The 25,946-nt window shown below is 45.4% G+C and overlaps 1 protein-coding gene across 1 annotated transcript in view; it reads right to left on the reverse strand.

The window, feature by feature from the left end:
* Positions 1-25,946, reverse strand: part of bltp3b (bridge-like lipid transfer protein family member 3B) — a 124,028-nt gene that overhangs the window by 32,650 nt on the left and 65,432 nt on the right. Inside the window, 11 exon segments of the mRNA XM_084331051.1 lie at positions 5,116-5,798; positions 6,139-6,234; positions 6,236-6,790; positions 7,741-7,995; positions 13,813-13,949; positions 13,952-14,005; positions 16,565-16,706; positions 17,714-17,823; positions 20,028-20,186; positions 24,037-24,120; positions 24,910-25,090. Of these exon segments, the coding sequence (XP_084187177.1) occupies positions 5,116-5,798; positions 6,139-6,234; positions 6,236-6,790; positions 7,741-7,995; positions 13,813-13,949; positions 13,952-14,005; positions 16,565-16,706; positions 17,714-17,823; positions 20,028-20,186; positions 24,037-24,120; positions 24,910-25,090 (2,456 nt within the window).

Below are 25,946 nucleotides of genomic sequence, written 5' to 3' on the forward strand. Positions count from 1 at the left end.
GTCCAATCTCTGATGGCGCAGGTGGTAAATATACGACCTGGAATAGTTAAGGAATAACAGCAATGATACTTAATGATTATATACTAGATACACTAAGGGGGGGTTAATCCGGTCGCTTGTAAGCCGACAGGAGTAGGAGGGGGGGGGGGTAGAATCCGGCTGCCTCGTCCGGCCAAGGGTATCCCAGGTGAACCCACTGTAGTGCCGTTCAATGCGCCGGCGATCCTTGGACCACAGATGAAAGCAGGTGGACTCTTTGTGGGCCGGCTCTCTCCGGTCCACGGGGGAGAGACGTGAAGCGACCTCGTCTTGCAGAGCGTCTCCTCACCTTGCGTCCTCTCCAGGGGGGGGGGTTCCAACACACGGCAGTGTCGGGGGTCTTTATCCATGGAATAATCAAAGTATACAAAGCATAATCCGTGCCTGGGAAGGCGGGCTGTCGTCGGTAGAATAATCCGGTATACAGGTCCACTCGCTCGTCGGCTCTGGGGCTCCTCGGGTGCAGCTTCACATAGGGTCAACCACCCTGGGTAAGCAGCCAGTTCTCTGCCCGAAACGATGGGGTACTGACTATGGTAGTATTCTCACCGCACGAAGCACTATATATTAACAGACTATTATTAGCTTAATAGACTACGTCCAACTCGACGATATAGTGCCAAATATGACTATTCAAATATTAATATACACGATGTCTCAATACCGATGGTAGGCGAACTTGGCCTTACTCCCACACGTGGCGTCGCGGGGAGGCTTTACGTCTGTGACTCTATTGGAGGGTAAGAAACTGGACTGAAAAGAAAGTCCTACTTTAGTAGCGCAGTATATATACGCACTATGAACAAATAGTCCCATTAGTGGTGCGGTAGCCAGATTCCTACGCGGAACTAGGACTTGTTCGTACATGTGGAGCGGTACGTTTGAACTGGGTCTGAGGGGTATGGCAGCCTGGCACCAAGGTCTCGACCAATAGTAGAATGGAGACTATTATGGGATGTTCAGTAGGCTAGAATGGATATTCAATGCATATTGTACAAGGAATATACAAGGGATATCAGGGAATATTAGAGAATATACAAATACAATTAAATATATATATATAAATAAATATATATATTCGGTTTAATCTGGCCCTTCACAACATCATCAGTTTCTTAATACTACTATACTGTATAGTATACTATACTGTACTATAATATTAGTGTAGCCTAATCTTTATCTGCAACTGTGAAGAAAAACCCCATTGGTTTAAACAGAATGAAATTCTTTTTTAATTATCCTTTTGATTAAGAATAAAAAATTCAAATGTTGATTTAGAATTCGAATGCCAACGTAACGAACGAAGGTTCGAACGTTCGAACATTTGGGCTCAGCCCTATTGGGTAGTACAGACATACACATACACGTTGTACACATCAGACATACAGGGTTCCCACAGACATTGCCAAATGAAATTCAAGGACTTTTAACCCTTTCTGCGCCAACAAGTTAACACGTTGTTATGATCGTTATTTCTTTTATTCGCTATTGCCATTCATAATTCATCGGGCAGCCTGTGCAGGCTGTTCTGAGTGTGTCTGAGATCACAGACGGTCAATACCGCCACCTAACGCCTTGCGGCCGCTATTGCACTCCATTTGAAACGATGTAGTTTGTTTTCTGGGCCGAGCTGAGCCGTGCGGGCGGGGTTTAAATACTCCGGCAAGACAAGCGCTTACAACGATGCATCAACTAGCCCCCCCCCCCCTCGTTCATATACAATGCCGGATAACGTGGGACAGACTACCGCGACCAGTACTTGGAATGGCGATCAGATAATTGGATTATTTTTTTTGCATTACATCAGAGACAAGGTAAGGACTATATACAGTATATCCAATCTTGCGTTGATCCGATATTTTGATCCCGCGATCGAAGCTTGTCTGTGTGGTATGCGTGTGTGCTGTGTCCCGTTGGTCACATCACGGCACGGATGGGCGGCCCGCTCTAAACCACATTTCATGCTTGCATGAGGAAGGATAATACTGATAATCTAGCGTTGATTTCAGGATGATTTCAGGATGATTCGATAAAAATGCGAAAAATGACAACATGATAAGTGGATTTCACTAAAGGGCTGTTTTCGCGTCTTTTCCTGGGATTACTAAGAATCACCCAAACTATACTCATATTCACCATGGTATAAAACGGAAATGTACGGATGAAAAAATTATCTGTTTTTTGCATGTTGACTGGAAGAAACTCACCGACAATCGACAACGTTATTAGATCCATAGCTATAATATTTAATATAGTTTTCAGCACTGCAAACACAGCAATCTCCTCATTGAACAAAGGGCTGGCACACAACGGCCCAATGCCCATAGCGCCCTCTGGCGTCCAATGTGTTAAGTACTTTTCCAAGCACTATTTTTCATTTTCAAGGATGTCACTCGAAGGATACAATTCAGTTTTAAATGCTGTTTTTTTTTAAGCATCTTCTTGGCCTGCTTGCCAGCTAGAGCATCACACACGAAGAAAGAAATGAGGAAGAGCAGTTGGAGTGCGCGAGACAGCGACTCGCCAGATTTGATTAATATTAAATTAATCCTAATATTAAAATATTAAAACAGAACAGAAAATAAATCGATTTCTTGATTGAGAACTATTTGATCATGGTCAATGCGAATGGTTGATTTGAATGTCAAGGACTTTTTAAGCACCTTGTAAAAAGAATTGGCTGTTTTCAAGGAATTCCAGGCCTAGACTTTATTAAATTCTTTTTTAAATCAAGCACTTCCAAGGACCTTGTGTGAACCCTGATCATAACAGTCTTTATGTCATGCATGCATGCAGGTGCATGCTGGGCTCAGGGACCTGTACGTAGGTCACGGTGGAGTCCCCCCCACACACACACACACACACACACACGTTAAATGTTCACAGAGCCCCTGCTTTAGTGTCTTACATGTTGGACATTGAATAAAGGGAGGTGGACCTGCTGGTGTGTGAGGAGCTGAGGAAGTCAGAGACCAGAGACAGACTGCCCTTCCTTAGTGGGGAGAGAACACACACACGCACACACACACACACACACACACACACGCACACGCACGCACACACCTCGCATGGTCAAAGCAAGGCAGAGTAGTAGAGTGTTAGGGACAGAAGCATACATATTTATGCTAGGGGTTGGGCAATAATGATCGTTTATCGTAACAGGAACGTATTGCAATAAAATTTGGATGTTTATTACATAATTATATGATCACGTGATTATTGCAAGTCTATTGAAGCATATTTTCAACTGATTTAGCGACACTAATATTGTATATCATAATTAAAAGGAATATCGTCTAATAGGGGAGTTTTGCCATCGCCACCCAAGCCTAATATATGCACAGCGTTGGTAGACGACAGTACACATGCAGACAGTGAGCGACCTCGCGATAGACGAGCACCCAAATGTGGCGCGTTGACTACTCAACACACGCTTCCAAACACACACCGTATAATGAAGCTCAACTCGCGCTTCCAAACACACACCGCATAATGAAGCTCAACTCACGCTTCCAAACACACACCGCATAATGAGGCTCAACTCGCGCTTCCAAACACACACCGCATAATGAGGCTCAACTCACGCTTCCAAACACACACCGTATAATGAGGCTCAACACGCTTCCAAACACACACCGTATAATGAGGCTCAACTCACGCTTCCAAACACACACCGTATAATGAGGCTCAACTCACGCTTCCAAACACACACCGTATAATGAGGCTCAACTCACGCTTCCAAACACACACCGTATAATGAGGCTCAACTCACGCTTCCAAACACACACCGTATAATGAGGCTCAACTCACGCTTCCAAACACACACCGTATAATGAGGCTCAACTCGCGCTTCCAAACACACACCGTATAATGAGGCTCAACTCACGCTTCCAAACACACACCGTATAATGAGGCTCAACTCGCGCTTCCAAACACACACCGTACAATGAGGCTCAACTCACGCTTCCAAACACACACCGCATAATGAGGCTCAACTCACGCTTCCAAACACACACCGTATAATGAGGCTCAACGCGCGCTTCCAAACACACACCGTATACTGGGGGCGACTCACGGCACCTGTGTTTAGAAAGTGATAACAGATCCGAAATACGTTTGATCTGTATAAGTCTCTGAAATGGTCCTTCAGGACAATTCTGGAAAACCGCACTATTATTAGGATAACGAAGCCATGGAAAGTGAAAACCCGTGGCGTGTGCCTACGAGGCTGGGAACGTGATATTTTTTTTTTTAAAGTGATCACGAGGGAGACGCTTACAGCGCCCGTTCTTCCCATTAACCTTCTGTATCGTCGCAGTGAAAGGGTTAACCATTTGGTAGTGCGGTAGTGAAAGGGTTCACCTGGATACTGGACCGTCGAGTGACGCGGTGATGAGCGCCTGGATGACGTGAGGCACAGCTAGCGAGCAGCAGGCTACACCTGTGCTTAAGCCACACAGGAAAGACAGGCAAAGCTGTGACTTGTATATTGAAGAAGTGGAGCCGGGTACCAATTCAATTGCTTTGCACACAAGCCGCCACAACAAGCCGCCACAGAATGTGAATGAATTGAAGTTCGCTGCTCTCAGCCGTTAATGCTCCGATAATAATACCAGAGTGAACAGTGGGGGACGTGGATTCTGGCACTTGTGTTTTGGCCTGTCAGGGGTGCGATTGCCGCTATATGGTAATAACTATGTGTTAACCCTTTCACTGCCGCACTACCAAACGGTTAGCCTTCTGTAGTGTGGCAGTGAAAGGGTTAACCTGCTGTTATGTGGCAGTGAAAGGGGTAACATTCTGTGTAGTGTCGCAGTGAAAGGGTTAACCTGCTGTTGTGTGGCAGTGAAAGGGGTAACATTATGTGTGTTGTCGCAGTGAAAGGGTTAACCTGCTGTTGTGTGGCAGTGAAAGGGTTAACCTTCTGTGTGTTGTCGCAGTGAAAGGGTTAACCTGCTGTTGTGTGGCAGTGAAAGGGTTAACCTTCTGTGTGTTGTCGCAGTGAAAGGGTTAACCTGCTGTTATGTGGTAATGATAATTGCAGGATATTGTTTGCAAAAGGTGATGATATAATACCTGGACATGGACTGAGGCATCTTGGCCCCCGTGGCGTCAGAGAGGGGGTCCCCCAGCTGGGTCTTGGGGTCCCCCCCCTGGTCCTCTCCCCCCCCGGCCTCGCCCTCCGCCGACGCCTCCCCTCCTTCCTCAGAACTCCTCCTCCCAGAGTTCCTCTCCTCCAGCGACAGTTTCCGGTTGGGATCGGGCCACGAGGAGGAGGAGGGGGTGGGGATGAGCGGGGCGGGGCCCTGTGTGGCTCCGCCCTCAGACGCTCCTCCACACAGGAGCTGATCCACAGTACACGCCCCCTGGGCTGCCGTTGTTCCTCCCTCTCCCTCTCCCCCGGACCCGGTGCCTTCCGCCCCCTTCTCTCCTCCTCCTCCTCCTCCTCCCTCTCCTCCGCCCTCCCCCCCCGGCTCCAGGGTGCCCCTGCTCTCCGAGGGGGAGAGCTCGGAGCCCAGGGGGGAGCGGGACCCCTCGCCGGGCCGGGCCACGGGCTTCAGCAGCAGGGAGACCTCGGCGCTCTTGAGCAGGAGGCCCAGGCAGACGCTGAAGGGCTGGGGGTCGTCCCGCTGGGCGGAGGCGGAGTCCTTACGGTCCTTCCTGGAGCACATGTCCTCCAGGTCCTGCTGCAGGGTCTGCTGCAGGGCTTTGATGCTGCGCTGCAGACGCGTCAGGAAGACGTAGTGCCTGTGGCTCACCTGGAGGGAGGGAGGGAGGGAGGGAGGGAGGGAGGGAGAGAGGGAGAGAGGGGGGGGGGGGAAGAGAGAGAGAGAGAGAGAGACACACGCACACACACACACACACACACACACACAGAGAGACAAACACAGAAACACACACACACAGACAGAGACAAACACAGAAACACACACACAGAAACACACACACACAGACAGAGAGACAAACACAGAAACACAGAAACACACAAACAGACAGACAGACAGACACAAGCAGGTTATTAAAAACTACATAATTTATAGGATAATATATAATAATATAATATATATAAAACGGGGGGGGGGGGTAGATTTTACTCACCTGAGCACTTAAATGCTTCTGCACATGCACCAGTATGTGCACATCTGGGTCCTTACTCGACGGCGAGGAGGCAGAGGAGGAAGAGGAGGGGGGGGGGGAGATTGTCCAAGGAGAGGGGCAGCTTGTGGAGTCCGTTACTGCTGGGGGGGGGCAGGATGATGTCGTCGTGGTGGTGGTCGTTGTTGAGAGATGCGGCCGCCGCTGCAGCAGAGGCCTCCGTGCTGTAGTGCTCCTTCCCTGGCCCCGCCCCCGGCCCCGCCCCCGCGACCAGCCCCGCCTCCGTGCTGTAGTACTCCTTCAAGAGACGCTTCCTCTGCAGGCGACCCACGCTCTCCACCGAGGCGCTCCTGGACACGCCCGCCCCCGCCCCTGGCCCCGCCCCGCCTCGCACCAGCCTCTCCTGGTGCTCCGCGTGCCGCAGGGGCTGACACGCCCACACGGTGAGCGGGAAGGAGTCCACGAAGGGCTGCGGTCGCCCCTTGCCCCCGGCGCGCGAGCCCTCGTAGTCCACCCAGAACTGGGCAAAGTGCAGGGCCCACAGGTCGGTGGCGGCGGGCAGCGCCAGGGCGTCCGTGCCCAGCGTCGGAGCCACCAGGCCCCGGTAGATGTCGTGCAGCCGTGTGTCCTGCTCGTGCGCGTGGCGCTGGAACACCTGGTGGAGCAAAGCTACATTAAAAAAAAATGCTCATGGCTAGAGAGAGTGTTTATAATTTTAGAGGGACATTAGCTTTAAAGGGGAACTATTTTACTATTTCTTTCACTATTTGGGCACTTTTACACAATTCCTGTGAGTCTATGGAACACCTCTGTACGTTTTTTTATTTTTTATTCATTGTTTTGTATTTCTAATCAAGTACTCAAAAACAACATTTTTCTACCTCAAGATCTTAAGCTGTTTTGAGGCTGGGCTCCAACCACTGTGTGGCCTGGTGCCAACTGCCACATCAACTGCCACATTATTATGCAGCTGAGACATCTCTGACATCACAGATCAGCACATTTTCAGATGACTCAGTTCAGTGAGGGTGAATATTGTGAGAAGAGAATTGGAAGAATGCACCAATATGAGAATTAGAGACATAGATCCTATTAATATAAGTCCACATAGCTAGGAAACAATGCTAAACACTGAAAAAGGCCATTTATAAGATAGTTCCCCTTTAAAGCAACCTACAACTCTTAAAAGTATGTGCATTGCAGCTTGTGGGGTATCACTCTGGAATGGTCTGGAGGAGAGTATAAAATTAAGCAATAATATCAACCAATTTAAAGACAGCTATAAACAAGCACTCAGGGACACATAAGAGAGAGGAGCTTGAGCAGTAATGTGACTGCTGCCTAATACATATCTTTTCTCATTTGGATATTTGGATATATAAAAAAAACTGTACTTTTATTTTATTTTTCATTATTTGTTATATTATTTGTATTAAATTATAATGTCAAATATTGTAAGGAAGGGGCAGGGCTTGTTCCTTCTCGAACACTTTATTGTATGGAAATAGTCTTTTGACTATTTACCTTTTTGTTTTTTTAAACTTGTTTTATGTTTCTATGTTCGAGACAAATCAAAATCAAATCAAAATCAAAAAATCAAAACACCTGGTGGAGGAGCGGGAAGGAGGAGGGGGAGGGGGCGGTGGAAGAGGAGGAGGAGGAGCGAGGGAAGGAGGAGGAGAAGGAGGACGAGGAGAAGAAGGGCTCCTCCCTGAAGGACTGCAGCAGGGCCTCGAGGTGGGAGCGGGTGCAGTGGGCCGGGTGGCGCGTGTTGGTGGCCACCATCTCAGACGTCTGGACCGAGATGGAGCGGGGCAGGTCGGGGGGGCAGGAGGGGTCCCGCTCGGTGGGGACCACCAGCTGGGGGGGGGAGAGAGAGACGGGGGGAGAGAGAGAGAGAGAGAAGGAGTGTTACTGTAAGAAATAGCAAATATTTTGGATTTGACTCACTGTACGTCGTATCCATCATATCAGTGTATGTCAATTGTTGATACTATAAAGGCATTGAGCAAGAATGGAATGTGTATGTAACTTTTCTATTTGAGATGACCTCACATCATTGGTTTGTCTCTTTTGAGTGTGTATTGCCTATGTGTGTACTGTATACATAATATAATTATTGTATTTTGTACATATCTTTTTTTAAATTGACCCCTGACTGCAAGCCTAGTTTCCCCATTTAGGGCAATAAAGTACTAAACTGAAGTAAGGGAATATGCATGCACATCTGACATATCTCAGTTTAACACATTCAGGGCCATTGGGGCCCGTCAAATCCCACTCTATGAGGCCAGCTTTTCATTACAAGGTTTCACTGTGCGTGAGGTTGTTTGTAGAGCTAAATCTATATTTTATATTATTGCTATGTGTCCATTGTCAATTGACAGTATAAACCTTCCCTTCAATATGCCATAAAGACATTTTTTTCATCAATACGTTCCCATTCTATAGCGTCGTGAATATGAACTATATACCGCAATGTTCTGGGGTAATTCCTGCAAAGCTAGTTATAGGGCGCTAAGCTAATAATAACGTTAAATCGATTGGCGTTTCCGTTTCGGCCCTACACAAGCTAGAGTTAAAAATCTAAATGCATATGATTGGTATCATGGTCCACCATGAATGCATGAAAGGGGGGGGGGGTGGGGAAAGTCGTTTCTGAAAATGTATTACCAATAACGGCATTCGTTATTGCAACATCATACACTGACCGGGTGGATGGCTATGAGAACAAGGCCCGATCAGATTGAAATTGACGTCAAATCGCTCTTACCTGTGGCCGGTTGGATTCCAAAAAGAATTTCCCAGTTATTTGATCGCCATCTGGTAGATCGATATGTCCATTGGCTGATGCTATATTCCTTTACTGCATATTGAATTCGGCGTTGCAATTTCAGGCAATCGGGTAAAGCCCTCACTTCAGGCTAACAGAAAAGCTAACCCGGAGTGAAAAAAAAGTGACACCCGGTCTGCAACAAGGGAAACTGCATTATCGAGACAGCGCCAATACCAGGATCTGGCCGGTACTGCACTTTCGGAGTCCCGATATGCCGTTTCCAGCCAACATACAGCTCTGTGACAACATCCGGGATATTAGAATGGAATAAAAACAAAAACAAGCTTAACACGTATATATACGTGATTGGCCGTTTAAGGATGGCGCCCTATAACGTATATATACGTGGTTGGCCACGAATGTGTTACGAGAGCCCGAGTGCACATGTAAGCATTACGTTTGATAGGGAAATTTACCATCTCTCTCTCTCTCTCTCTCCACATGCACAAACACACTATCTCTTCTTCTCTGTCTTATTATCACACACACACAAACAATCACATAGCCTTCAACTTGTACACACATAATGCACACACACACCGTCTCATAAGAATACGTCATTATCCAGATACCTCTGTACGTCATATCTATAATTCCAGATATCTCTGTACATCATATCTATAATGTTTATAATGCATAGTTTGTCCATTGCGTCTATTCTCCTGTATAAATACTTTGTTATCTCGCCTTTGTTAGATCTAGGCTATAGAGCCATTGCTGTAACCTTGGTCATTCCGTCAGTAAACTCTATCCTTAATCAAAGACTGTTGTCCGTAGGGCTGTACCGAATGTTTTTTTTTTTTTTACATTCAAAGCTTCTATTGACATTTTCAAATGAAGCTTTGAATGTCTGTAGTCATATTATCTGACGTACAGTAGTCATAAAAAAAAAATACAAAAAACATGTATATATATATATTTTTTTTAATAAAGTGAGTAAGTTTGTATTTATAAAGCACCTTTCATACATGTCATGTAGCTCAAAGTGCTGTACACAAACATAGGCATATATAACGATAAAAGCAATAAAGTCACAGTGATCAGTTAAGATCAATGTTTTAAAGAAAAAAAAAATAACGTAAAAATGAAAACATCATCATGGTCATCATGGTCATTTACGGACCAGTTTGGGAGAACAGGTCCGCACAAACATGTCCGTTCAGTAGCAACCGGAAGTAGGAAATGCACTAAAAAAGTGGTACCCAAGGTACCCATGTACATGTCAAAATACTTCCCAAAGGTCAGTGAATACCACGATCACAACACCAGAGGGAGCTCCACAAATCATGTTAAACCCAGATTCGGCTCAAATAAGGGACTAAACACGTTTCGCAATTATGCCACATCAATGTGGAACGCCCTACCCAAAGCTGTAAAGGAATGTGGATCACTACCCACTTTCAAAACCTCTCTCAAGGGACACCTACGGGAGACTGCAATTCAAAACTGGCCCCTGTAAATATCCTAACCCAACCCCCTCCAATGTACAGTCATTTACCTAGTATGGTTGTCAATAGTCCAATGTACAATTTTGTTTGTTTGTACAGTGTCTCCTCCCCCCCCCCCTCAAGGTACAGTTTTGCTTGTTTATACAGTGTGTCTCCCCCCCCCCCCCCCCCAACCACCTCCAATGTAAATTACCCAGTATGGTTGTCAATATCCCAATGTACCCAACCCCCCCCCCCCCCACCCAACCTCCTCCAATGTACAGTTTCTACGTCAAATGTATATACTCCCTTTTCTTGACTCCTTCTGTATCACAAACAGTACTGTATTTGCAAATCTGGTATGTCATAAATGTATAGATGTAGCAGTACTGACTATCTGTATGTCATGTATGTCATATATGTCCTGATGAATTGAAAATGGGGGACCCTGATGTAAACAAGACGAAAGTCTTTCTCTGGTCTGCATCCCCTTAACAATTGTGTGTATTGAGCTGTACTGTATTGTACCCATTCTGCAATCTGTTAATAAAGTTTTCAATCAATCAATCAAAACTAAACCAATGCACTTGTACAGTAGGTAGCAATGTTAGCTCTCATAACGTTAGTACAGTTACGTTTTTATTAGTGGTCGCGTGTTGTATGTACCCGTTCCCTCATCTAAAGAGTTGGGTCCATAAGGCTTTTCCAAACCATAGCGTCTTTGTGTTATGTCTCATAACGTTAGCCAGTTAACGTTAGTATAGTTACGTTTTTATTAGTGGTCGCGTATTGTATGATTACATTTTTCTTTTTTATTAAATCAACTTTCTTTAATGAATATAACTCATCAGTTCCGTCAACATAAATAATCCAATAAGGGCACGGTTGGTACGAAAGTGATGGTGACGTCTTGATGGAGCGCCGAGCGGATGCAGATAGGCTACATCATTTATGATAAATGTTTTATTTAAATTTTTATGACGAGTCATATACTACAATGGTATAATACTATAATATTAGTGTAGCCTAATCTTTATCTGCAACTGTGAAGAAAAACCCCATTGGTTTAAACAGAATGAATAGACGCATAAAAGAATATATATATATTCAAATGTTGATTTAGAATTCGAATGTCAACGTTATGAATGAAGCTTCTAACTATTCAGTACAGCCCTATAATTTTCTCATGGCATATTATACTTTTTAAATGGGCTTTTTTTATGTTACATAGGGATGTCCGATATTATCGGCCGATATTGGCATTAAAATGTAATATCGGAAAATATCGGTATCGGTTTTCACATTTATTTTTACAAACTGCTCTGATATATATATCACTCATACTACATAAATGATGTAACGTGGGCCACGGAATTATAAACGACCCCCCCCCCCCCCCTCCCCCTCCGGTCAACATCAGATGATAAGTCATAATGTCTAGGACCATGTACAGTTGACATTTTCTATCTGGCGTCAATCGCTATCAAACTGCATTTGATTATCTAATATATGCATAAATGGCTATATCTCACGTTCTATGAAATACAGCAGAAAACGATAAAAACATATTTATACTCTAGACAGTATTTTTGTATGAATGTGTGAATGAAAAAGTAAAACCTTCCTACACCCTGAACGATAGATAATTGATGTTGAATGGGCCATAGTAATGTCAATTTAGCAATACAATTAAAAAAGTTATAGCCCTGCAAAGAAGGTGAACATCTCCATAGACAAATAGAGCTGGCAGAGGATGGTATAAGAAGGGTACAATGCCTGGCGAAGAATGGGTTAATTACCTGAAATTATTCAGTTTTTGGGGGGGGGGGGGGGGGGGGGGGGGGGGACCCCGCATATATATCGGTATCGGAAATTAAGAGTTGGACAATATCGGTATATCTGTATCGGTAAAAAAGCCAATATGGAACATCCCTAATGTTCCACGATAAACACCAGGGCCCTCATTCATCAACGTGGACGTAGAACATTTCTATTTCCACACGTAAGCACAGAATGTAGAATCAGTGTACGCACAGGAAAATCGGGATTCACCACACGTGCGTACGCAGGTTCTACGCACACCTGTCATGATGAATATGACTTTGATCCTACGTTTGAGCTCGTGCACTGTTTTAAGTATTTGCATACCAGAACCGCCCCGATTAACCATATACGGTAATGGTATACCCCCATGAAATGTGGAAAAATGGACTAAGCCGAGGGAAGCGTGTTATGAGAACGGTGATGTCGGATATGATATCTATTAACCATTGCTGCCTGGGCAGCGCAAACACTAATAAAGACCGCGCTGGAATATGACTGCCTTTTCCCGTGTTGTTTGATTAATACCCAGGGATTAAAGTTCTCCTCAATTTTATTCCAAATCGCGATGGATCTTCCGTCAATTTTCTACCTGCTGCATATGATTTCTAGAGGCATACTACAATCTATTTTGATGTCAGTATTGGGTAGCCTATATAAACAATAATACGAGAGCATATACAAGAACAATGAATCTCACTGCATGTATGATGTAGCCTGCCTTTCAATACATGAACTTGAATTCCATCATGTTTGTGTGCGGGACTCACAAGGCTGTTGTCACAATGGGTGGTACCGGTACAGTAATAATAACAGTCCACACAATATCACGATGGACCATGCCATAGCCTATGTTCTATTAGGACATGATCTGTGACGACAAATGTTCTAGAATGTTTGATTAAGATATCATACTCTGACAGCATGCCTATGATCAACAAAAACGCGAACTTGAATCCCATCATATACATAGTCTGTCCACTATCTGGTGTCATTGCAATGCGTTTTCTATTCTTTCTTATGCAGTAAAAAGGGGGAAGAACACTATATCGTGGGTGTTCATATGACTCTGCTTACAGCTTCGAAACTCCACTTGTTTCGTTTAACGTAAAGCCTTTTAAATATAATCAAAACGTTCCCGTGTTTCTGCGGTCTGTGCGCAAAATAATAACGAGTGGTGTATGAACCGTAATTCATTATAGTTCATTGTAAAATAGCAACAGTAGTGTAATTATGGTCAAAACCCTATAAATAGCATTTGGAATAATAGATCTTTCTCTCAGAATGAATGCAGCATGGTTTATATAGCGTTATCGGAATATACGGGGTGTAGGCTACTGACTGACTGCGCTCCGCCAGTGTTGAAACTAATGCACAGAAGCTCATTTCCTTGTTGTAATAATATATTCTACCACTGGGCGTCAGCTAAGTGTGCTCAGAGCTGTGCGTAGACATAAGCACAAAGTCAAGTTCAAGTTGAAATTGATGAATCCCACTCTTTGCTTAGAAATGATCGTACGCACAGGGTAAGCACAAATCTGTGCATAAGACACGTTGATGAATGAGGGCCCAGGTTCCTTCCTTCCTTCCCACCTTGAGCATGAGGCCGTCCACCTTGATGTCCACGTGCTCCTCGGGCTTCTGGGAGTCGTTGAGCTTGTAGAGCTCCATGAACTGCTGCAGACTCTGCCGCAGGTCCAGGGCGAACAGGTTGATCCACACCAGGCTGCGGGGTCCAGGACCAGCTGCAGCGCGTTCAGCTGCACGTATAGGTTGGGACACGGGACTGAGGAGGGGGGGGGGGGAGAGGAGGGGGGGGGGTGAGAGAGAGAGGGGGGGGGGGGGGAGAGGATGGGGGGTGAGAGAGAGGACGAGGGGGGGGGGGGTGAGAGAGAGACGAGGGGGGGTGAGAGACGAGGGGGGGAGAGAAGACGAGGGCGGGGGTGAGAGAGAGAGACGAGGGGGGGGGTGAGAGAGAGAGGGGTGAGAGAGACAGGGGGGGGTGAGAGAGGAGGGGGGGAGATGAGAGAGGAGGAGGTGAGAGAGAGAGAGACGAGGGCGGGGTACAGTGTTATACAGGATTTTTTTTGTTTTGAGATGGTAGGGAGGCTAAGACGGGAACAAAGTAAGTTAAAGGCCAACTTGCAGGTTAAACCCTACTCTTCAATTATGGGTAGTTTACATCATTGGTATCTAATTTCATTATTTATTTTTTTCCATTCGACACCGGAAATGCCACTCAGAAAGGGTTAAAAAGGTCCACGCACGAATAACATGCACGGAGCGAATCAAAAAGCGTATCAGACGCTAGCAGGGCCGTGACGTCACGTCAGGCAACTTGTGCCTTATGCCCGTCCGGGTCATAGTACTACTGGCTATATGGCCCTGGCTAACGTTACCCTGCTAACGTTAGCATTATGTCTACTGTCGTGAACCATTTTAAATCAGGCCATGCAAAAGAGTTTGGGGAACGAGTAAAATGTGCAGGTCCTCTTCTCAGACCTGTGGGGCAAAGCACTGCACACATAATCATGCCAGCTAGCAAGCTACACGTCCCGGCATGTTGATACGATAGTAGCCCCTTTAGCTGCACTCGGTGCATCACAGTCACGAAGCGGGCTACCACGATAGCTATTAGCTAACTAGCGTTAACGTTGCAGGCTCGGACACCTTATGACTACTGCTGTTGTCGTGTCCATGGGTTCCCTGGCAGAGTACTTGTGAGGACAGAGGTGTGCAGGGAGGGGAGAGCCATTTTGGATCGGGCATTGTTGGGAGTTTCCCCGAGTGCTGGCTACCAAGCTAAGCTACGTTAGCTGGCTTAGCTACTAACGTTATATACACAATATGTACAACACAATGATTTACATTATTACAATATGGTAACGTGGTTGTGGCGTTTACAAATAGTGGTTAGCTTTAGAAATGAATGGCTATGATGGGATCATCCCTATGTTCCCCGGGTCCTATGTTCCCCGGGTTCTATGTTCCCCGCTTTGATTGATTAATAGATTGAACATTTTATTAATTTTTATTTTTTTATTATTTTATTAATTATTAATGTCCGCCTTGTTTCGAACGGTTAAGCTTAGGCCCTCTTTCGAACTGGTTAAGGTTAGAGTTTGGAATCAGGGCTGGTGGTCTAAAATGTTCAATCAATCAATCAAAGCGGGGAACATAGAACCCGGGGAACATAGGACCCGGGGAACATAGACACGCTCCCGCTATGATCACGGAGCAATAGTGTTAGGTGAAACAGATATTTTCATTCATCACTCCTCGGCTGGTAGTAGCAAGGCTCTCTGCTTCCTGCCTGTGACTCTCAGAGCCCCTCGCTGCCCTGCACCTGATGTGACGTCAGCATTAAGATGACACACGCACGTTATTGAACCATGGATTAAAATATGCATGTGCGTGGAGCTTGTGGTTTGGTCGACAATGTTTGATAAAAACGCTAAAACTGGGTCAATTTCAATACTTTTTTTTCCCCTCTTCATGAAAGTCACCGTTGCCCTAGTCACATTGTTTATTGAACAAAAATACAACCTGCAAGTTGGCCTTTAAGTTGAGTTGCTATAATTACGTTGAACCTTTATTAATCCCCTTGGGGGAAATTCGTCATCTGCATTTGACCCATCCCAACTATTTAGGAGCAGTGTGCAGCCACACACACAGGGTTCCCACAGACATTGCAAAATCTGATCCAATATTTATGCTCCGACTCCTGCTGTGTGTTTGTTGTAGAAGAAAATGTATTATATGTCAATGGTTTTGTCCAGTGACCCCCCAAATAAATGGTCAACGACTGTTGACATTATGGTATCCCACCCACTTTCACCGCTTTTTATTTATTCCCTAACAAAATAAATAAATACATCTATATTAGGGCGGGCCTCGACTACTAATCGATCGAAAAGGAGCCGTAGTCGACCGCCAACCTCTTAGTTGAATGAAAAAAAATTATATATATATATATTTTTTTAACAAGGTGCTTAAAAAGTCATTGAAATTCAAATTAACCATTGGCATCGAAAGTTTTGTTCATCCGTGATATAAAATTGTTCCGAATCAAGAAATATAATCTTTTAATCTAAAGTGTAACTAATTGTCGGAAATTGATTTTAACCCTTTCACTGCCACACGACAGAAGGTTAACCCTTTACTATCACACAACCGACGGCGATGCTCCATCATTAGCATCATTAGCTCCGCATCCACGGATGCGGAGCTAATGATGCTAATGATGGAGCATCGCCGTCGGTTGTGTGATAGTAAAGGGCTAACCTTCTGTACTGTCACAGTGAAAGGGTTGTGTGGCAGTGACAGGGTTGTTGAGCCGTCTCACTGGGGTAGTCTTTGCCGTCGGGGAAGTAGTACTCAGTGAACTCCACGTGGACGGCAGGCATCTCCGGGGGAAGATACAGAGACTTCTTGTTACAGGAGACCATGGCCTTGGGGCTGGAGCGCCTCTGGTCTGCCGTGGACACCTGGAGAGAGCACACACACACACACACACACACAGGCGCACACACACACACACACACACACCAAGACACGCATAAATCAACAGAGAAACTAAATAGTGTGCAAGTAGTAATAATCTATATCTGTGTGTGTGTGTGTGTGTGTGTGTGTGTGTGCGTGGGTGCGTGTGTGGGTGTGTGTGTGTGTAACCAAAATGCTGAAATACCAACAGCTACAGCAGACCATCTCACAGCTAGATACAAGATAGATACAAGATACAAGAGTTTTATTTGTCACGGCATACAGGTATACAGTGAAATGCGGGGGGTCTCGCCCGCAACGATGTGCAATAGTACAAGTAATAATAATAAGAGTCCAACCAATAGAGCGACAGTAGGCATATCGGTATCTGTACATGAGCTATTTACAGAGCATGGTAGGACATGCTAGGTCCTGTGGCAGTGCAGTACACTGTTAGCTACGGATGAGGCACTGGGTCTTTATGTACACTGCTATACAATGCTATATTATACGATCTCAGCTAGGCTACAGATGTAAACTCCTAGTTTGTATCTTTGGCAGCCTAGGGCATGTGCACAAGTTGGTTGTGAGGGGCCTACAAATAGCCGGTCTCCCAAAAAGGAAGGCCAAGCAGTTAGCCAGGTACTGCTCAGTATCAGCAATTATAGGAAGCCGCTCAATTTGGAGGAGGCGCTGTTACCTTTTCCCATGATTCTGCCGTCCATGCACCTTGTACCCGACTGTTCTTTCATCATTTCTGACTGCACTGGCAGTGTTTATGTCCTTTGTATGAGGCCTCCTTGTACTTCTGTTCATGTGGACATGAATAAACATTTCAAATGTGTGTGTGTGTGTGTGTGTGTGTGTGTGTGTGTGTGTGTGTGTGTGTGTGTGTGTGTGTGTGTGTGTGTGTGTGTGTGTGTGTGTGTGTGTGTGTGTGTGTGTGTGTGTGTGTGTGTGTGTGTGTGTGTGTGTGTGTGCGTGCGTGCATGCGTGTGTGTGTAGTGACCTGGTAGATGCTGAAGTCAGCCATCCTGAGCACCAGTGAGCTGGACATGAGCTGAGTCTTTGGGCTCTGAGGAGGAGGACTGAAGGAGGTACTGCTGGTGCTGATCTTACCTAGAGAGAGAGAGGTGGGAGGGAGAGAGGGGGGGGAGGGAGAGAGACAGAGGGGGAGGGGGAAAGAGAGAGGTGGGAGGGAGAGAGAGGGAGGAGAGAAAGAGAGAGTGGGAGGGAAAGAGACAGAGGGTGGGCGGGAAAGAGAGGGTGGGAGGGAAAGAGAGAGGGTGGGAGGGAGAGAGGGGGGTAGAGAGAGGGGGAGGGAGAGAGAGAGACAGAGGGAGAGAGATAGAGAGAAGGTGGGAGGGAGAGGGGGAGAGATAGAGAGAAGGTGGGAGGGAGAGAGACAGAGGGTGGGAGGGAGAGAGAGAGATAGAGAGAAGGTGGGAGGGAGAGAGAGGGGGGAGATAGAGAGAAGGTGGGAGGGAGATAGACAGAGGGTGGGAGAGAGAGAGGGAGGAGAGATAGAGAGAAGGTGTGAGGGAGAGAGAGAGAGGGAGGAGAGATAGAGAGAGGGTGGAAGGGAGAGAGATAGACAGAGGGGGGAGAGATAGAGAGAGAGTGGGAGAAAAAGAGAGTGGAAGGAAGAGATATAGAGGGGGGAGATATAGGGGGGGAGATAGAGAGGGTGGGAGGGAGAGAGATAGAGCGGGGAGAGAGCAGGAGATGATGAAAACGAGTGAGAGGAGGGCATAGGCAGAACGATGGAGGATGGTGGGAATGGATAGAGGGAGAAAAAGAAAAAACACAAATAGAAAAGGGTTAGAGGAAAACAGGCAGAGAGAGAGAGAGCAAGAGAGAGAGAGAGGGAGGGAGAGAGAGAGGAGACAGAGAGAGAGCGAGAGAGAGCCAGCGAGAGAGAGAGAGAGAGAGAGAGAGAGAGAGAGAGAGAGAGAGAGAGAGAGAGGAGACAGAGAGAGAGCGAGAGAGAGCCAGAGAGAGAGAGAGAGAGAGAGAGAGCACAGCCATTATCTCCAGTGAAAGGCCGTGGTGCCTAAAGCCCAAAAGGTGTGTATCACGCCAACACACACACACACACCAGGGTACCTGGCTCCAGACACCAGCAGCACTGGGCCGTCGGATGTGTGTGTGTGCCCCACTCTGGGAGTCCTCCATCCGCCTCCCTAAGCCCTACTCCTCCTTCTCCTCCTTCTCCTGTTCCTGCTCTCTCCTGCTGGCCCAGGGGCCCAAACACATCATCCCTAAGGGACGCTGGAGGAAGCAAAACCCACAGGGATCAGGTAAGTACAGATGTAGGGTGGGGGGTGGGGGTGTGTGTGTGTGCATGCGTATTGTGTATGTGAATAGTAGGGGTGTAACAATGCATCGATCCTAAGGTGACGATTCAACTGCATCGATTTGAAAATGTTACAATCGATTTGAATTATTTATTTATTTTTCTCTAACATTAAATCTTTTTTAGGTCGATTTTATTTATTTTTTTGCTATAGTTCATTCATGCTGAGTGAATCAGTTCCCCCAGCCACATTTGTGTATTCAAATTTTTGATTAATAGAATCGCATCGAATCGTGGTCAAATTAAGAGATTTCATGATGCATTGAGTCGTTGCCTGAAGAATCGTAATGGAATCGAAGTGGGGTCAATTAAATAATACACCCCTAGTGAATAGTGGGGGTGATACTGATAGATCGATGGGCCTAAAATAGGGTATCTTGTCAGAGAAACCCAATACTAACATCCGATGCCAAAAGACATGTCTAACATGTCTGATTAAGGTGATTTGTGTGTGTGTTTGTTTGTGAACCTGTGTCATGTCTGATTGAAGTGATTTGTGTGTTTGTTTGTGAACCTGTGTCATGTCTGATTGAAGTGATTTGTGTGTTTGTTTGTGAACCTGTGTCATGTCTGATTGAAGTGATTTGTCTGTGTGTGTTTTTGTGAGCCTGTGTCATGTCTGATTAAGGTGATTTGTGTGTGTGTGTGTGTGTGTGTGTGTGTTTGTGAACCTGCGTCATGTTTGATTGAAGTGATTTGTGTGTGTGTGTGTGTGTTTTTGTGAGCATGTGTCATGTCTGATTATGGTATTGTGTGTTTTTGTGAGCATGTGTCATGTCTGATTAAGGTATTGTGTGTTTTTGTGAGCATGTGTCATGTCTGATTAAGGTATTGTGTGTGTTTTTGTGAGCATGTCCTATCTGATTAAGGTATTGTTATGTGTGTTTTTGTGAGCCTGTGTCAATGTGTGTCATGTCAGATTATGGTATTGTATTGTGTGTTTGTGAGCCTGTGTGTGTGTGTGTACCGTGCTGCGGAGAGGAGGAGGGGGCGGTGCCCGGCTGGTCCTTCACGGCGCTCTTCAGCATCTCCACGTTGGACTTGAACTCCTCCAGCAGGCTGCGCGCCCAGCCCTCCCTGGACTTCGTGGCCTCGCTGTAGTGCATCCAGTGGAGACAGCTGTCCCCTGGAGAGGCGAGGAGGACGGGACAGAGAGACGAGGATCAGAGGGACATCTAAAGGCCTCTGCATGCTACAGCAAATTCAAAGCAACTTCGACACAACATCGACAAAGCAACGGTGTTGCAGACACTCTACCTTTATGCTTCTGCAAAATCAACGCGCAGCCTATGTAACATTGTACCCCGTATGTAGCTAGGTTCCCTAGATAGATGACGCTTCCCTTCTCAACCAACCCATTGATAAAAGCAGAAAAATAAGTATAATTTTTTACTTCCGGGCGGGGGGTTTCAAAATAAAAGAGCGAGTCTAAAAGCACCGTAAATACGTTTATTTTTTACAATATCTAGCGTTACACGAACCTAAACTAATCTAAAGTTAGTTTAGGTTCGTGTTAACTTTGGATAATGTACAAAATAAACGTATTTCCGGTGATTTTAGACGTCGCTCTTTTATTTTGAAAACCCCCGACCGGAAGTGTTATAGTGTCTGTTGCTAGCAGCTTGACTTTCTGTGCTTTTCGAGCTAACGTTACCGTAACATCATTAGTTTCCAATGGAGAGGACCTCGGCTCACATGCAGCTCAAACTACCTATTGGAATAAATTACTTGATTGATGTTTAATTTGTCCCTGTGTGTGTCCAGTCATTTCGACTAGCAAACGTTGTATTTAACGTTACCTCAGGACGGATACCATTGTATTTACTTGGTTAGCTAATGTGGATAGCATTTTGAATAGACCCAATGCTAGCTGGCTGGCTACATCTTTATTTACTAAATTATGGAGGCTTTTTAATCGGCAAGGTAAGAGGATTTGTCATGATCAACTGAAGGCGTATGCTATGGAACAATATGTGCTTGGGTTTTCAGAAAAAGGCGAGCTATGTGACGCTGGCTTCAACAATGGAGGATATTATTCTCTGCGGGACTAATATTATTCTATGACAGCCCCGCCCCCATTCGCTAACCAACCAATCACTGCTACGCAATATCAACGCAACGGTTGTTCAGATTAGATTCTGGGGACATGTACGCAACGTCCAAGCAACACAGTCTACAAGACCCTCTAAAACAACCGCGCTGAAATCGCGCCGATGTTGTGTTGCAGTTGCTTTGAAGTTGCTGTAGCATGTAGAGGCCTTAAGAAGGGAGATCCCCCCTCGAACGGCCCTTCTAAGGTTTCTCTCCTCCACATTGCCTGTGGTGCATTTTTCCTATTGCTAGGTTTTAGTGAGTTTTTCCTTACCTTCGCATGTCTGGGAGTGTAGCATTTATTTATTTTATTTTACATTTTTTGGACTTCATGGTGTTTTTGTTTTGTTCTTGATTTATTGTGATGTTTCTTCTGGACTTGTGATGACGTGTCCGGCCCATGGGGACATTAACGTGTGTTGTCGGGCCTTACAGATACATTTGATTTGATTTGATATTCACCTCATGTGTCGGGGCAACAAGGGCTGCTGCTCATTTGCCCATTCTGTGTTTCCACCAGTGTTGTGGGACTCGAGTCCGAGTCTTGGACTGATTTTCAGGACTCGTGACTGGACTTGGAGCATTAACTGCATTCGGACTTGGAGGACTTGACTTGTTAATTGATAAATACAGTTGTTGTTTTTTGTAATAGGCCCTAAATCATAACATTTTGGCATAAGATATTGATGGCTAGTGCATTTGTTTGGCTATTGTGTCACAAAGTAAATAAACTCCCTTTGAAATAGTGACCGCTGTGTCATTTATGTTTAATGTAGACCTTTTTTCAGAGTGGAGGTGACTCAACCTTGATGACTTGGACTCGGACTCGGACTAGGGTAACAAGGATTCGACTCGGACTCTTCATTGGCGACTCGGACTCGAACACTGGTCTCCACTTCCTGTGTGCGTGTGACACAGTTTCTAGAAAAGGGACATAACTTTAAAGAGGCACTTTTGCACATAATCTCACACACATCCACAAACTCTAAACATTAATTTAGTTTGACAGTTATTGAGAGTAAATGAGTTTAAATATGGCCACCAAATTTAATCATTGTGTTGTGTTAATTAGAGCTCCGTGAAATGATATGGTAGCAATCCCTATAAGACAAGGTATTTCATACACATGATTTGATTGTGTTGTAATTAACACAAAACAAGAATTGAATGTCCCAGATGACATCACTGGTGGCTATATTCAAAATGATTTACTCTCAAGTCTCAATAACTGTCAAAACTAAATGAATGTGTGCAAAACGTTTTTGGATGTGGGTGTGAGATTATGTACAAAATAAATCAGGATAGTTTTTTGCCCCTTTTAGCCTCTTAAAGGGGAACTCCAACATTTTGGGAAATTAGCTTATTTAACATCTTCCCTGGAGTTAGACAAGAAGATACATACCTTTTTTGTCTCTGTGCGTGCATTTTAGCTTTGGGAATAGACGCTCCGTTAGCATAGCTTAGCTTCATCACTGGAAGTGAGGCAGGACAGTAGCCTTACAGTGCCTTACAGTGTATTGCAAGGTCTGACATTGACCAAATTTGATATGCATGACCTTGGTGGGCTCTAGGTCAACTCCTGAAAAGGGGGTCAATGTCAGACCTTGCAATCAAAAGTTAGGGGGCGCACTGAAATTATGGCAAGGGTTATTAGCCCCCTAACTTTTGATTGCAAAGTCTGACATTGACCCCCTTTTCAGGAGTTGACCTAGAGCCCACCAAGGTCATGCATATCAAGTTTGGTCAATGTCAGACCTTGCAATACACTGTAAGGCACTGTAAGGCTACTGTCCTGCCTCACTTCCAGTGATGAAGCTAAGCTATGCTAACGGAGCGTCTATTCCCAAAGCTAAAATGCACGCACAGAGACAAAAAAGGTATGTATCTTCTTGTCTAACTCCAGGGAAGATGTTAAATAAGCTAATTTCCCAAAATGTTGGAGTTCCCCTTTAAGCCCGAGCCATATTTTCAGACAATTCACCTAAAAATATATACCTAAGTAAATGGAAGATTGCTCCACTTCTACAAGGTCCACTTGCATGTATCTAGGGACATCTATGGATCTCAGGGAATAGATTCCCAGTGTCAGAAATATTGTGTCCGTTACTAGGCTTGAGTAAATTGTAATGAACCAAAAGGAGAATATATATATTTTGTTCATCTTTGACGGTGAATAACACCATGTGAGCCACTGAGCTCATTCAGCACCTTCTTGAGATCACATGCACAAAAAGTCTAAGCAAATGAATAAAGGGCAGATGATTTACAGGTTTTTTTGTAGATACAGTACTGAACTTTTGACCCCTTGATTTAAAATGTTTTGACGAAGGTGCACTTTTTTTGTACTGACTGAATTTATTTATTAGACTTGACAGATCAACAATATAAGGATCCTGTTCTAACAGTGTCATGTCTCTTGTGCTTTAATAGTGTCCTGTCTGTCTCTTGTCCCCTGTTCTGTCTTGGATGTGTATATATATATGTATATATATATGTGTGTATATATGTGCAGCCGTTTGCCGTATTCATGCCTTAAATTGGCCCTCGCGGGACTAATAACGTTTTTTTAATTGAATTGAATTTTGCCATCCGGACACATGCTATTTGAAATATGAATATAGAATATAGAATACCAGGCCTAGGGGTTGTGGGGAGGGCTTGTACCTGCTCTGTGGGAGGGGCTTGTACCTGCTCTGTGGGAGGGGCTTGTACCTGCTCTGTGGGAGGGGCTTGTACCTGCTCTGTGGGAGGGGCTTGTACCTGTTCTGTGGGAGGGGCTTGTACCTGCTCTGTGGGAGGGGCTAGTACCTGATCTGTGGGAGGGGCTAGTACCTGATCTGTGGGAGGGGAGGGGCTTGTACCTGCTCTGTGGGAGGGGCTAGTACCTGCTCTGTGGGATGGGTAGTAGTCCAGAGTGATGAGACTGAAAGATAACTGCATGGCTCCTCCTGTTATCCTCTTATTGCTCACTAGAGGGAGAGAGAGAGAGAGAGAGAGAGAGAGAGAGAGAGAGAGGCGAGGGAGAGAGAGAGAGAGAGCGAGAGGCGAAGGAGAGAGAGAGAGAGAGAGAGAACAACAAATGGAGGGAGAGATAGAGAGGATGAGAGAGAGAGAATATATGTCAGTATCTGTAAACATCAGTTTACAGGCCATAACAGAACATTTATAATAAATCTGCAGAATTTTTCACATGGTATGTATGTGTGTGTATGAGGGTGTGTGTATGAGGGTGTGTGTGTGTGTGTATGAGGGTGTGGGTGTGTGTATGAGGGTGTGCGTGTGTGTGTGTGTATGAGGGTGTGTATGTGTGTGTGTGTGTGTGTGTGTGTATGAGGGTGTGTGTGTATGAGGGTGTGTATGTGTGTGTGTGTGTGTGTGTGTATGAGGGTGTGTGTGTGTGTGTGTGTGTGTATGAGGGTGTGTGTGTGTGTGTGTGTGTATGCCCGTGTGTGTGTGCCTGTGTGTGTGTGCCCGTGTGTGTGCCCGTGTGTGTGTGTGTGTGCGTGTGCACGCGTGCGTGTGTGTGTGTGCCCGTGTGTGCGTGTGTGTGTGTGTGTGTGTGCGTGTGCGTGTGTGTGTGTGCGTGTGTGTGTGCGTGTGTATGAGGGTGTGTGTGTGTGTGTGTGCCCGTGTGTGTGTGTGTGTGTGTGTGTGTGTGTGTGCGTGTGTGCGCGTGTGTGTGTGCGTGTGTGTGCCTGTGTGTGCGTGCGTGTGTGCGTGCGTGTGTGTGTGTATGCCCGTGTGTGTATATGAGTCACCTGTGTCCTGCACGTGGAGGTCATCACAGATGTGCAGGTCCAGGTGTGTGATCTGCAGGTGGTGGGACGTCTCGCACACGTCGTAGGCGGCGAACAGCTTGGCCATGGTGGCCGTCTGGTCCGCGGCCGCCGACGCCTGCTGGGTGCGCGCCTGCTGGGCGGAGGGGGGGGCGCACGCCGCCTGGAGGGCACACACAGGAGGTAAACACACACACACGGAAGACAGCGCGTGGGCATAAACACAGCCACACGTGCACAAACACACACAGACACACAGGATATAATATTAGGGCCGATGACTGTCCTGAGTTGACACGAAGCAGCTGCAGTACCCAATCTCACCAGCAGATGGCGGCTCAGACTTGTGGTTTAAGAAAACGAAGATGTATAGTAGACCACTGCACTTCCGCGTTACAAGTTCAAGTTTCAAGTTTCTTTATATAAAATGCTTCTTTCCGTTTTGCTCCAGAGATTGTGCTAGATAAAAATAGATAAGTATAAAATAAGTATAGTAAGTATAAAATAGAAGTCAAGTACGTAGACAAAAGTGTTCAATACATTGAGCTCATGGAGGAGAGATAGTGGGGGGAGAAAATGTATGAATGTGGATGAGAGCCTTGACATTAAGTTATTTGATTTGATTTGATTTGATTTGATTAGGGATCCCCATTAGCTGGTGCGATAGCAACCAGCTAGTCTTCCTGGGGTCCAAAAAAAAAAAAAAAAAACAAAAAAAATACAAAAACAATCACTATTGCAAAAAACATAATTATTAAAAGTCAGTACACACAATGCATAATGAACCTACTGTAACAATTAATATAGCTAAAATTACATTAGTGTAAAACAAAAAAAATTACTTTACAGTGTTAAAAACAATTTAAAAACAATTTAAGATTATTTTTAAAGTGAATCTACTGTAAATGCAGCAGAAGTTCCGAGGCAGGCCATTCCAAAGAGTTAATGCTCTAAAAATAAAAGATCTCCCCAAGCGCTGGTTCTAGGACCTGGCAATTCAAGCTGCCCACTACTGGAAC

Source organism: Notolepis coatsorum (assembly GCF_963971535.1).
Source record: "Notolepis coatsorum genome assembly, chromosome: 15".
NCBI classification, from domain to species: Eukaryota; Metazoa; Chordata; class Actinopteri; order Aulopiformes; family Paralepididae; genus Notolepis; species Notolepis coatsorum.